The 14,828-nt window shown below is 38.1% G+C and overlaps 1 protein-coding gene and 1 pseudogene across 1 annotated transcript; one reads left to right on the top strand and one right to left on the bottom strand.

Annotated features, from left to right (window-relative positions):
- Nucleotides 1-50: 50 nt before the first annotated feature.
- On the bottom strand, nt 51-2,891 carry LOC131791874 (sterol 26-hydroxylase, mitochondrial-like; annotated as a pseudogene).
- LOC131791877 (mitochondrial dicarboxylate carrier) lies at nt 2,838-7,651 on the top strand. The gene is given in 10 exon segments (XM_066170021.1): nt 2,838-3,145; nt 4,714-4,833; nt 5,234-5,300; nt 5,796-5,816; nt 5,819-5,839; nt 6,079-6,127; nt 6,290-6,334; nt 6,704-6,747; nt 6,895-6,965; nt 7,523-7,651. Coding segments are annotated over 10 exon segments (684 nt in total). The 5' UTR covers nt 2,838-3,013; the 3' UTR covers nt 7,637-7,651.
- The last annotated feature ends 7,177 nt before the right edge of the window (nt 7,652-14,828 follow it).

Here is a 14,828-nt window from a genome sequence, read left to right as displayed (position 1 = left end):
GACCAGTTCTATAGACCCCAAAAATTTTTGCACAAAGCAAGAGAACATACAACAAAAATCTTGGGAATAAACCCTTTTACACCAAATTGTTTATGCTGTAGAGCCTGCCGTGTCAACCCTTTACACCCTAACATTGGTATTCATGTTCTCTGTACTCTCATCTATACACCTCCTTTGGTACTGACAAGGAGAATTTGCTGAATGATCAAAGTTTTTTAGGTTGGTGATCATTTCCTTTATTCTTACATGATCTTTATGCATGATTCAGCAGTTACTGTGAAACTGTAGGAGTAAAGGAAATTACTTGCTGGTCATTCTTGGGGTTTAAGGTGTTCAAGACTATTTCTTCATGCTGAATTACGAATGATTGAAATTAGGCTTTTAAGGATTGGAACTTATGCCAACCTCTCTTTTGCCTTTAAAGACCCTAAGGTTTTGTGGCACATTTTATAGCTGTACCATAAATTTCTGTTCCAGGGAAGCCAGGCACTCTCAGGGTTTAATCCTTTCACTCCCTAGATCTCCTTAGTAATTCTCCTTACCATCTGCTATACAATTCTTATGATGTTAGTTTCAAGAATTTGGTGTTGGATCAACAAACAATCCCCTAATTAAAATATTTGTTTATTCTCATCACTTGTTTTCTTGTATTGTACTGGTATTCAATGACTGTGAATATATGAAAATCAAATAATTAACTCTTTCACTCCCAAGATCTGATTAGTAATTCTCCTTACTATCTACCCTACAATTCTTATGATGTTAGTTCAGAGAATTTGGTATTGGATCATCTAATCATCCCATGATCGACATTCTTCTCTATTCTCATCACTTGCCTGCTTGATATTGTATTGATATTGTAAGGAGAAATTCTGTCTTGGTCACTTGTGGGGGTGAAAGGGTTAAGTGAAATGCAGTTTGAGAAATGGACTATGAGAGGGATGTTCCTGGTGATGAACATTACTTAAGTAATAGTACAGGCCTAAATTTTTTTCAGGCCTTATTTTCAAAACTGCTTAAGTAGTGTTCATTACAGCGAGGATCATTTTCATATTCATGTAATGACATTGAAAGGTGAAATTCTGTCTTGGTTACTCATGGAAGTTGAAGGATTAACAAATTTGAGTAAACGAGCGCAATTTGTGAACTGAGTTTTGCCTGTCAAGGAAAGTAACTTTATCATCTTTTCCAAAAATTCATAACAACGACTCTTTCCGATTCAAAAACTGGACTCTTACTGGACGATCCGGGATAATAACAAGTCCATGAGTTGTCTTCTCCACTGTTTCACCAGTAGCATCAAGGAGTTGATAATTTTGTATGAGTCTTGTCAGCAATAAGTATTGCTCTAGTTCTGTTACCCTCCGGCCTATGCACATTCGTGTTCCAAATCCAAATGGAAGAGAAGCAAAGGCGTTGATGTTTCTTCCACTCTCAGATGGATTCTTACTTTCTCTCAGCCACCTTTCTGGTGTAAAAGACAACGGATCTTCAAAATACTGCTCACTCAGAGACATTGCATGATTTAGAATCATTATGTGGGTTCCAGAAGGAATTTTGTAACCGCTCAAGAGCAAATCCTGTTCAGTAACTCTGGCTAAGAAAAAGATTGAATACAGTCTGAGGACTTCCTTTATACATGCTTTTAGGTAGGGTAACTTAGACAGCGTTGCATTGGTGACGAGTTCTCCGGGCTTCAGGACTGAGGAAATTTCCTGATACAAATTTAGTTGTTTGTCTGGATTTTTTGCAAACTCGTATAAACACCAAAGGACTGAAGTTGCTGTTGTGTCGACTCCAGCAAAGTATACATCAACGTAAGTAGCTAAAAGGTCTCCATGAGTCAAATCGGAAGTCAAAACCAGATATTTTAGGAACTCGATGTTCTGAATTTGGCCTTGAAGTGGTTGTGAAAGCTCACCTTGGTTTGCAAACTTCATCAGCTTCCTTTAATAGCCTTATCGGTAAATTCATAAAATTTATCATAACTTTCTGCAAACTGTTTGTACATTTTGGTTTGAAATATTTTGTGCAGCCACAGTGGTTGCACATCAATGTGAGCTGTGCTTTGCAGAAAGTTGTTTACAGCGGAAATGAACTCTTTCACTTCCGGGTGAATTTGGTCCTCCAGAGCACCAAACCTCTCGTCAAACAGCATCAACGACACTGACTCAAAAGACCACTTAAAAAGTTCCTCCTCCAGCGATGGAATTTCATTTTCCAAGCCGTGACTACTGCGAAGTCTTTCCAGCCGAGCAACAAATTCTGTGACAATCTTATTAAACGCAGGTTCGTAATCAGCCACACTCCTCGGCTGGAGCATTCGTTCGTTGATACATTTTCGATGCTTGTACCAGCTCAAACCATTGTCGAAGATTATTCCAGCGGGTTTGTTAGTTTTTTTCCTATAGTATTCCATCACTGGACTATCAGGTCGGATCGGAATTCGGCCCTCAGATCTTAAAACGGTAGAAACATCGACTGGGTTTGAAATCTTCACAAAGTCAACGGCCCGAAGGCCCATAAATTTTGTCCTGAATATTGGACCGAACTGTTCCACATTCCTAAGTTGAGCTTTTAACACGATTTTCCCAGCATCTGCCTCATTTATCTTCTGTTGGAAAGAAAGGATTTTAAGACCATTCAAGAAAAATTTCTTCGCCAGAGCGATGCCCTGTAGATCTGAATGAGGACCGGGCAGATCCTCTATGGAGCGTTCGTCTGTTGTTTGTACATTTTCGCCAGTAACTCCCGCAAATAACTTCACAATGAATTTTGAACATCCTTTGGTACGAAAATGTAGAGAAATGTCCTGAGAAACGCGACATCTGCACCGAATTGAGAGCATCATTATCCAAAATTGTTTTCCCCTACTCCGTCACTCTCAGAGCGACAAGGCCACCATGGTAGATTGCGTGAGTTAAGTACCTTGGTAAATGCGTCATGAAAACAGCATAAAGTGTCTACAAATTACAACACATGCTCATTTCGTGATTCGCGAGACTACGACGAAATGTCACTGAAGGGAGAGACGAAACCAGGAACAGGAGCCGTTAAAGTGACGGCTAAAAAACACAGATGGTATCTTGGAGGTATTGCCTCGGCCATGGCCGCCTCTTGCACCCATCCGTTGGATCTTCTAAAGGTATTGAAATACTTGTACTTGAGTACTTGCTGTACTTGAATGAAATCTTGTAACAAGTTGCTTCACAATTTCCCGAAGAATTTCTCCGAGTATCAGCCAGAGTATCTCCTTAAAACTTGGGAAGAGTTTTTGCATTAAAATAGTACAGATAAAGCGATGGGCTTTTATATGTCAAATTAATAAGTTGAGGTTTTCCTAGTTCATTATCTATGCAGATCAGCGAAGATTACATCAGCCGGCCGGCTACTTTATAAATTTTAGGCGACTTCTACGAAAATTAGTGTTGCTGTTAGGGAAAATTCTCTCGAGCTATTGGCTAAGAAAGATAACAGATAACAGATGTCAGATAATATTTTGAAGCACCGTGATTACAGACTGTGTAAACATCAGATAGGCGTTTTACCCTCACACAGCTTCTCACAACATGCCTCTACACACCCCTAAAAGTATGCACCTCCCTTCCCCCCTTATTTTGTAATAGAGTTGCATCAGAAAACAGTGTTGACTTTTGAGAATGTATCGCTTATGAAGCACAAGAGTAAGAATATTAGCTCAGGGGAAAAATTGCAAACACATATTAAAAACATTTGGCAAAATGGTCATATTCAGTTTGGACACGCAAGCCAAGAAAATTGGTCTGACATCAAGTTGGGGCCAAAGAACACCCTCATTTGCTTGAATTGTGGAAAAGAGGCTTGGTAAACAAAGGGTCAATTATAAACCCACATGTATATATACAACCGGTGATAATTTGAAAACTCAGTTAGCCAGAGTTATCACAATATACTTGTGAGTACTTGTGTCTACAAGATGTATTTTGGTTGTGTTTTGTGATTCCTTTTGAACTGTCAGAAATTTTTCAGTTGGTGTATCTATCACTGGATAAGACATGTAGATTTTTCCCATCTGTGCATTTTCATAATTACCTAATATATAAGATTAATTTTGTTTTTTACTTACCTTTAAAAAAATAAATACTCACAGGCATCCCAGGGTTGCAGGCACCCCAGGGTTGCAGGGTTGCAGGTACCCCAGGGTTGCAGGTACCCCAGGGTTGCAGGTACCCCAGGGTTGCAGGTACCCAAGGCTACCCCCTAGTACCACCTGGATCAAGCTAAATTATGGGACAAAGACATCATGCTAAATAATGTCTTTTAAATTGACCACAGAAAGCAGTTAAAGGATATCAGCCCTGCTGTCATGTGCAAGATTTAAAGAATTTTACCCACTTTTATGTGATCCAGTCAGTTACCGAATAAGCCGTAGAACCTTGCTAACTTGAACTCAGAGAACTCAAATCCCTGGAAACTTGAATCAAGATCCAATATCCCTAGATCCATTATTTATGTTTTATTTACTATTAGCTAACTCAAACCCCCACTAACTTGAACCATTTTTTTCTTTCCATGGGAGTTTGAGTTAGCAGGGTTCTACCGTAAGTAACCTTGACATTTTATGGCTCATGTTTTTTTTCTTTAATTTTCAAACTATAAAATTGGAAAACCTATGCCAAATGTGAATCAATCACAAGGTATTTATTGTTTTTTTACTTTGTATTTCAAATGCAGGTTCATCTTCAGACACAGCAGAAGGTTGAACAGAGATTGGTATCCATGGCAGTTCACGTTGTACGTACTCAAGGAGTATTGGCACTTTACAATGGACTATCAGCTTCTCTTACACGACAGGTACATGCCAGTAGCTTGCTTACCCTCTTTATCTTCCTAGCACCTTTAAGACTGGTGGCATGGGTGAATCACTGTTAGAAGGCCATGGGCTGCTTGTCATCTTAGGTACCTGCATTTCTAATCTGTGTTCTTCATCTCTCTCTTAACTTTCCCCTCCATGCTTTTTTGGGTGGGTCTGTCTCACTCTTCTGCCTTAAGGGTCCATCAAAAGAGACTCTGATCTATCTCCATGTCACATGCTCTATGTCAAGTGTTCAATATTGAACAGGTTGATTCACAGAGCAATGTTGCTCCCTCTTAGGGACCAAAATTGATAATTGCAGAGGTGTTAATCTAATAGAAGCAGTGCAAAAGAAACCTTGATTGTGATAATCAAATACTTTTGTTCCTTCAATCTCAGCTGACATACTCCACAACACGCTATGGGTTATATGAGGTAGGCTCATCAAGACTTAGAAAAGGAGATGGTAAGCACTTGAGATTAAGATAATAAAATGTAATGGTTTTAGACTCTGTTGCAAGATGACCAGAAGGAAGGGAAGTGAGAACTTTAAATGATAGGTGGGAACTCTGAATAATGACTTGGTACTCACATTGCCCCAAATGATTAATGCATTCAATAATGTCTCCTTGCAATTTTATTGGTGCAACAAGTTTTGCAGTGTTGAGAATCAACTTGCAAACATTTTTTTTTTATCAAGGATGGGAGTTAGTTTAAAGTAATACACAATTTGAAAATACACTGATGGCCCATATATGCAATTAAGAAGATAATGATGTTATGTTTAAATTCAGTCACTAAAGCAAATGGTCATATTTGCTCATTTGAAATAATGAATTATTGATTGCAATAATTTTTATTATTCAATATATATCATTATATATACATTTGTTTCTTTATCTATTTATTTCTGTTTATATCTAGGGCACTTTCATGAGACTTTCCTTTTCACCCTATTTAGCTCCTCTACCATTTTACCAGAAATTGCAGTTGGAGCATTGTCAGGTAAAGCAGTGGCCAAAATGAGTTCACAGAAAATTATTCTTAATAATGCAAAAGAAAACCATAGAAAAACCCAGCAGATTTTACAGATAATTTATTTTGTTAAAGCTCAATTGGGTTAAATGCTTATGTTATGATTATTGTAATGTTTCAGGAAACAATCACAATTAACTTGTTCCTAATAGATTTAATTTCTGAATTTAGATGATCTAAATGATAAATCACTTTGTCTTTTCTGTAAGGTTTTATTGGAGGAATTATTGGAAATCCTGCAGATATGGTCAATGTGAGGTATTAAAGTTTTTGCTTGATCACTGTTGGTGCTGCAAACAAAGGCATAATTAATTCAAAATATATCAATTAAATTGCCTTAATGCATTAATTAATTTGCTAATTGGTAGCTTTTGACATTTGGCATAATTAACTCTAACTGTTTTATTTTCCGTTCCTTAGAATGCAAAATGATGTTAAGAGAATAGATGTTGCAAAGAGGAGAAAGTGAGTGTTGCAGGATAACTGACTCCATAGGATTGTATGAAAGCTTCTGGAACCACTTTCAAAATTTGAGGTTAAGAATGATTAGTGCACAAAATAGTGACAACAGACTCAGCATGTAAGGGAAAATGATTGAGGAGGATATCAAGATTATTTAAGATACTGTCATCAGATCAAGAGGCTCCTATGTCTTCCAATGCCATTTGGAAGGCCTGGCTGCTTAGACCATGTAGTGATTCAGTGGCACTTCAGTTCTGCAGAATGAAGAATTTTCTCTTTGTAATAGCTACAATAGCAGTGACTTGCATGCTCTGTTCTTTGCACTTTGTTTGCACCTCTAATGCAGCATGTGATTGATCATCTTCTTTTCAGTTACAAGAATGTATTTGATGGTTTGTACAGAACAGCAACAGAAGGTAAACTTCTTTTACTCAATTTATGTATAATGATTACACTTTGTTTAGCAATTTTACACTATTCCTTGTTTTACTTTCGGTGAAAATTCACTGGTTCCTGAATGTTCAATTTAGTTTTCTAGAACTGTTGCTTTTATTATTCAACAGAGGGTATTTCTACTTGGATGAAAGGTGTGCAAATGACCTCAGCTAGGGCTGTGTTGATAACAGGGGCCCAGGTATGCGTCATCGTATTATCTACATCGTTTATATCCTAGACTAACGAACAGCCCTTCCTTTTTGGCAAAGTCCGTCGCGAGAGACCGACAAAATAAGGGAAGAAATCTTCTAGGGGTCCGCGCGTTGCGCTTACCACAATTACCGCTTACTTTTGCACTGATTTTTTCAGGCCCACGCGACGGACTTTCTCGTTATGTATCTATAACCTTTCTGATCCTTTAAATCTATAGATCTCTTCAGAAATCAATATTTTTTTTTTATTTTGATGGGAAAATTTCATTCCCTCTGTTCAGTTTCCACAGTTTGCAATGTCTGCAGTATGCCTCACAACTTGTATCGTTCAAGTGCAAAGAAAGTCGCAGAAGTTCAACCCTAGTTTTTTCTGCAACATTACCTCAAAGAAAAAACCCAAATCAGCAGAAAGCGACAAAAGCAAAAGTCGCGAGCATAAAATTAGTTACGGTCTTTAATGCTTAAAGCTAGCCAGCACTCGCAGTTGCATAACATCCGCTTCGTGGAGGAGATTGACAAGTTTCTCTGTTTTATTCCTCATCAGGTAGCTTGTTATGACCAAGTTAAACAGCTATACTTGGATCTGGGTAGGTTAATCCCTATGAAAGCCTGCGGCTTGGTGTTTAGATCAGTAGCTTGCAAGCGAGCCAACGGCTGAATATGCCTAGCGAAAAATATTCTATTCTATCCCCAGTTTATCCCCAACTGACTTTGCATCCGATAAAATGAGAACCTTCGAAGGGCTGAAATGATTTTAATTCAAGAAAGTAAAGCCCTTTTCTGTGTTACCAGGAAAGAAAACAAATTTCTTGGAGGTGAATACTAAAACTAGGCGGCATCCACATCAGAAAAAATCTTTGGTATTGCAATGTTAAAAAGTCAGCATCGTGGTACACATTTTAACGTTTCTGGCTCTAAGCTGTTCCCAAAAGTTTTGTCTCGCGATGCCAAAAGCTCAAATCTTCTGCAAACTTGTTTTCGGAAAGCATTTCGTTTCTCAGAAAAGATAAAATCTGCAGACCGATATCTAAAAGAATTTATATTGTTTACATTTTTGATGACTACTATTCTCGTGTATTTATTCCGACAAATAATTTCGTCTGATCATTTCAAGAAAACTGATCCATCAACACTCTTGATTGTTTGCATGATACTTCAGTGACAAGTATCATAAAAACGCACTTCACTGGGCAGTTTTCTTTATAGCGGATAAACGATTCTGTTTGTACCATCATCGATGCTATTTAACTTCATTGGAAAAAACTAAAAAAACTGAATTCTTTTTGAGAGGAAAATTTAACATACTAGTTTTCGCACCGGGGGAAAAAGACGAGATTGATTTTGGTGACCGCTTTGTTTTCACTCGCATTACAGGGAACAATGGCAACAGGCATTTACACGCAACCATGTTGATTGTCATAGAAGACAAGACTGATGGAAGCTAAACCAGGACAGTACTGATATGTACTGTGATATAAGGATATTTTCATTCTTGCTGTTTGAAGGTTTTCCAAATATGGAACCCGTGCCTATTCCATTCTTCCCGACTCCGAGGTTTTCGATTTTCATTAGGTCGAGAGCGCTCTTTCGACTTCATCACACCGATGAAACCAGCCTCTGACGGGTCTTTTGGCTTTTTTTGCGACTCTTGTTTACTTTAAGATAAAATGAAATCTATGGATCGTAATGATGTTTGTGTTCACAAACTTCAAATCTTGCAGAGTGTTCTGGTACTGCATTCTCTAACACCGCGCGCGCTCGGACCTATGGGGTAGTCTACAAAGGTATGAATTATTTTACCTAGCACACGCTTTTTTTTTAAATTACAAAGTTTTGGTAAATATTGCTGATTAAGGAATATAATTCATACTGCTGTACTTGTAGCAGGTCCAGACAATAGTAATCGTTTAACATGAGTCACTAATCTAGTGGGTGTGTTTGTATAAAAGATAATAAGCTCTTTATTTCCCAGGCCCAGCCATTTTCCATTAAGATCCTCGTCGGTTTTTTGACTGCAGTCTAACGGTGATATCCTGCTTTTTTCTAAGAATAATAGTAACTGACAACAATTCGAAAACCTCGTACCTCATACATTATCGCAAGTTGCTCTAGTTTAATAAACCGGTTTCTTTTTTCTTAAGAGTTTCGTCGATGCCAAGGACACTTTTGATTACTGATTTTACTTGTCAGTTTCTGTTGATCTTAGTATTAAATGTCCTTTATTCTTTTTTTTTTTTTCGTTTTTAGGGCTTTAGTTCCAGCTTGGATCCGTTGGAACCCTCACAACCAATTTTTAAACGTTGATCTTTCTTGAAACAACTTCGAGTGTTGTTTTCCTCTAAAATAGTCGTATACTGTTTGTTCTGTGTATTTACAATACTAAATACTACGCTGGCGATAATTTTTTATTTAAGGGGGTAAGTTTTCTGCGAAACTGCGTGGGTGCTAGCTGTCGATCTGGGGTATTACAAAATAATTTGATTTCATCAAGTGAGTTTGATACTGTAAACTGGTCTCTGTAATACAGTTTATAGCTTTGGAAACTCCCTACGGTGGCCAATTTTCTGATCTATTGATTTTTGATATAATTTCTGTGCTGATGTTATGGAAATTCGAGCCTCTCCTTGAACTTATTTGCCTCGTGCATCGTCATCCCTTGGATCTATTTGATTGATCAATATAACAGAGTCTTTACTACCATACTTGAGACTCCATGCTCCACTGCAAATATAAAGTGAAGTTACTTTGCGTCCCCCGCGGCAACCTTTGGTTATGTCTGAGGAGATAAATAATTGTAAAGAGATCTCCGTTAAAACTTGAAGCGACGCCTGGCGAAATGACAAAAGCTTCCTTCTGATCCGTAAGTTGTTTATTGACGGGATGTGATGCTGTCAACAACTTAATTTCGTGATTCCACAGAAGAATTATTTCGCATCATTAAACCCTCCCAATGAGAATCAGTCACATTCCAATTAAACAGCCTTTTTTAAGATAATTGATAAACTACTACCAAAGGAAAACAGATATTCAATATCCCCCCTACGAGCAAATCGCCCACTGATCTTGCTTAACCAAGTTTATTAATGTCTACTTCACTACAAAGATGAGTAGAATACGGGTCATATAACGACTGCTGCTTTCCCTCACTCGAGATTACAGTTGTCTGTGTATGTTGTACACAACGCCTGTCACCATTCTTTTTGATATTTTCAAAATGGTAACAGCGGATGAAGTTCCTATCATGTATCATGAATCTGGCTGCTAAGTCATGGTGCTCTTTATCCTCTTCCTGGTTATGTTACAAGAAATGCACTTAGTGTTTCTGTTGCCTTTCATTTCCAAAATCATAAATATCTCATTGGAATCTGGTCAGATGCCTTCGCAACTCAAGGTTGCAATGTTACGCCCGCTCCTTAAGAAATCTTCTTTGGATCATACTCAATTCTGGCAATTATCGTCCGGTATCGAATCTTTCATTTATTAGCAAAGCAATTGAAAAATTGGTAGCTAATCAACTTATCTCCTACATTAACGATTATGAGTTAAATGATACATTCCAGTCGGCGTACAAGAAATATCACAGTGCCTGAAACTGCACTTATTCGTGTTCACAATGATATTCTTTCTGCCATTGATAATCGTCGAATCGTAATTTTGCTGTTGTTAGACCTTTCCGCTGCCTTCGATACAGTCGATCATACCATCCTCCTCTCTCCGTTTACGTGTAACGGTTTGGGATAGCTGTGAAGCCTCTATTATGGTTGCAAGCTTATTTATCGAATCGCACGCAATATGTCTTCGTTGATGGTGGTACTTCGACGAAACATGACCTTAAATGTGGAGTGCCACAAGGATCGGTTTTGGGACCCATTTTGTATTTGCTTTATACTTCACCGCTTTCAGATATCGTAAAGAAATTTAACTTTAGCTATCATTTTTATGCTGACCGACTCACAGCTTTACTTGTCTTTCCAACCAACCGTTCTGGTGTGATAGTGATCTAGCGGTTTCTAGCATCGAGAGCTGTGTGGATGAAATCAGTCATTGGATTATGGTTAATCGTCTTAAATTAAATAAAGACAAAACGGAATTATTTGTAATTTCCGCTAAACATCGTCCACGACCACTCCTTCACGAAATTTCAGTTGCTGGTGACCCTATTCCTTCCGTGTCAAAAGGCGAGGAACATCGTCACTATGTTCGACAACCATTTTTGCTTTAAGGATCATATTACTGACATTTGTAAATCTTCATTTTATCATTTGCGAAATATTAGCTATATCAGGAAATATCTTTCAGCGACCACTACTGACTTGCTGGTTCATATGTTTGTATCTTCGAAGCTGGATTACTGTAATTCCTTTTGTATGGCCTACCAGCCTACGCTATAAAAAGGCTACAACATGTCCAGATTGCCGCGGCGCGCCTCGTCACACTTACAAAAAAGCATGATCACATTACGCTTGTTCTTTTCAATCTTCATTGCTTCCCGTTAACCAACGTAATTATTTTTAAGATTTTACTTATAACCTACAAGGCAACTTAACAACCTGGCACCAGTCGTACAATTTTTGTGATCTGCTTACATCTTACCACCCCATGCAGCGTCACCTACGCTCATCCACTTCAAGCACCTTCTGGTTTCCCTCCCTCCTATAACTTGAAAACATATGGCGCAATGATCCTTTTCTGTAGCAGCACACCCCATGATTATGGAATGCTTTGTGCCAAGTGAAATTAGAAACTGCTCAGTCTGTGTCTGTTTTTTAAACGTCGATAAAAACTTTACCTCTTTAGAAAAGCCTTTTATAAGTCAACTATTAGCTGTCTTAAGTGTTCATGTTTAAGGTTTGTTTTCTTGTAGGCGGGCCCCTTTTGAATCACAGTAGGATACTGGCGGGCGTGATAAATCTGTTTTATTATATTTATTATTATTATATTAATATTTTTCATCAAGACAATAAAAGATGCGCAAGCCTCGTAATGGCCAGTTCAATTTGTAAACTTTGAAAATTTTACAAGGGTCTTACTTGCACCAAATTGTACTTTAAATCAAATTTTATTATTATTTTAAAATATACTTTTAAATGAAATAAGCGTCGCAGAAAGTCAAGGGCAGACAAAAGATTTTTGCAGTCGCCCCGCGCAAGCCATTCTCTGTAAATCTCCATTCGTCTTACAACTTTTGACATCGTGGTGTTACATGAATAATTACCCTCGTTTTCAGCCAATTCAGAACGCGCATGAGTTTTTATTTTCAGGCTATATGTTAGACTGATGTAATAGCGGAAGGTTTACTCGATGAAATTATAGGACTTAAACAAATTTTGTAAATAAAATGAACCATAAAACAATGTGACAAGTCATATAGAGAAAGACAGGTTGTCAAAAAATTTTGGCTTCTATTAGAGAAAAGAAAGTCACAGGGGGAAGCCCTGATTTTCTTATTTCTCTGTTTTTAGGATGAAATGTGTATATTTTTTAATGCTTTATTTGATTATGCGCAATTTCAACAGTGTGATTGTTTAATATCCTTAAGACATCTTAATATTTACACTTTTAACGGTGTTCCTTCTTGGCTGTTTTTTTCTTTTTGAGTCGGCTAGGATGCATTGTAATAGACCAGCCTGGCGGACAAGCTGACGAAGCATCACTGATCTTTATTTCTATTAAATTAGTTATCTCATAGGTTTTAGAATCTAAGAGCGCTTTTAATTCTTATGATTCAGAAAATAAAGTCATTTTACGTGAAGTCATAGGGTACCCTATCCCTCTTTTGATGTCCATCTGATAGAACTGAGTCTAGCCTGCACGTGCCCATGTTTTATATGATTAAAACGATCTTTTAAAAACCATGGATTGATGACTAAATTAAATGCATGTCCAGACTTCTTCTATGAGGGTATTGGCCCTTTTAAGCTAGCTAAGGGGTCCTTGAACAGTACGGTTTACACTGAATTGAACAATCAACTTGCCAGTTACGGTGGAGGGAACAGAATTCGAGAAATAGTTAAGGTCCACCCGGATGTTATCATACCGCGGAAAGCTCGAGGGGTTTTTTTCGCTCGGGCAACGCTAAAGGAGTTGCTTGCACGAAGGGGGTTGGGTTTAATGCAGCTTGAAAAAGTAGTTGGAAACAAGCTTACTGTAGCCGTAAAAATTCTTGGTCTATTGAAGACCCGTCGTTAAGAATGCTCGGAAGAATACCTTAATTGGGCTCTCGAGTTGCAGTCTTTTCTGGGCTGTGTTTTCCAATAAATAGAGAGCGACGCTCCCTTAGCTTATTCTCTTTGGGCTTTGGCCCCTCGAACCATAAAAGCAGCCTAACAAAACAACTGAAAAATAAGAGAACGATCTCTCACAATCAGGCCCTCGCCATATCTCCTCACTTATGTACCGTTGGAGATTAACGAAATAATGAAGACGAGAAGACTCGAGTGTGGCTGCACAAGTTTTGGTTATTGTGTTTTAGACGTAAACCGCAACACCCACCCCTTCAGTCCAGGGTAAGATTGTTTGCCTAAAAATCATAAAGTATAAATGTTAAACAGGCCTACAATCGTCCTTGTGAATCAAAGCGAAACTGTGCGGGCAAATTTTTAAAACACAAATACCGATGGCAGTGTTTTAATATTGTTAAATGCTTCTGACAGCATGTCCAGACAGGTACTTAACAAAAGACATAGACGCATGTGTGCTGTCACCGACAATAAAGAAAATTGTGATGTCCTGTATTACAATCTCAGAACTTTTCCGCTGCCATTTCCGTTTCAACTGAAATGATGAAAAACGTTCCCATCTTCCAATCGAAAATTTCTATAGTAAAGTTTACAACCTCTTTCCATCTGGCAGAGTATTTTGTATGAATGCTTACGAATGGAAAAAGTTTAATGAATGTGTACCTTCTTTTGCCACCAAGCTGGTATCAGAAGAACAGGAATTGGGAAGAATTGTTTTTCGTTGCACGAACAAACAGCAAATTTTTAAGGGAGATAATGGTGTCGATAAGGTTCAAACGGTTTTTCATCTTGAAAACCGCTCTTGTTCGGTTCCCGTTTTCCTGCTTGTTCGCTGTGAAGGCCATCGTATCGTGCCCTGCTTGTCTACATGCTGGGGGAGTCAAAAGAATAATTTTTCAATTATGATAACATAAAATTGAATTTTTGGTATCGAAAAAAAACATGAGAACCAAAACGAATTGCACATTGAGGCAGCTGTGGCTTGTTTTTGCCCACGGATATGACAGGAACAAACTAAGGCAACGAATGGCATTTCTATTAAGGAAGATTTTAAATCTTGAGGACTTTTTTCAGTCGAACCATACCTTACTGTCAGCGCTTATCTAGTGCGACTTTGGCAAATCAAACCGTTATTGTCAGTAGTAATAGTAGAGTAATTTAACCCTCAAGTGTAAAAGGTGCCTGGATTCACGTTTCCTCTGCTGACGAAAGCAATTGTTTTGCTACACGGACATCAAGCTGCCCTCTGCGCACAACCCGTGATAACCAGGGTATTCGGCAGAACAGTGGTCAAAATAAGCAACTTGTCTCATGTTAAGTAAGCTTTTATTGTGTTTAATACAAAGAATGCATGTGATCAAGTGGTTTTAGAGAAAAAACTATAATTTAACTCTTGGCCTCACTGAAGACGAATATCGCTTAGCCTCTAAATGGCGCAGTACAGTGAACAGATAGATGTTCTTCAACAAACTCAAGTGAAGACTGAACGAATTTGCTAAGAGTGAATTTTCAATTTATGATGGATGTAGCACGCGTTGGAAAAATGGTCGAGGAAACAATTTTACCTCTTTAAGTAGAGAATAGTAATCGTCCTCGTGCTTAGTCAAAAGT

This window comes from Pocillopora verrucosa, chromosome 7, assembly GCF_036669915.1.
Source record: "Pocillopora verrucosa isolate sample1 chromosome 7, ASM3666991v2, whole genome shotgun sequence".
Lineage (NCBI taxonomy): Eukaryota > Metazoa > Cnidaria > Anthozoa > Scleractinia > Pocilloporidae > Pocillopora > Pocillopora verrucosa.
The sequence above is the reverse complement of the archived record's forward strand: the minus strand, read 5'-3'. Positions and strand labels throughout refer to the sequence as shown.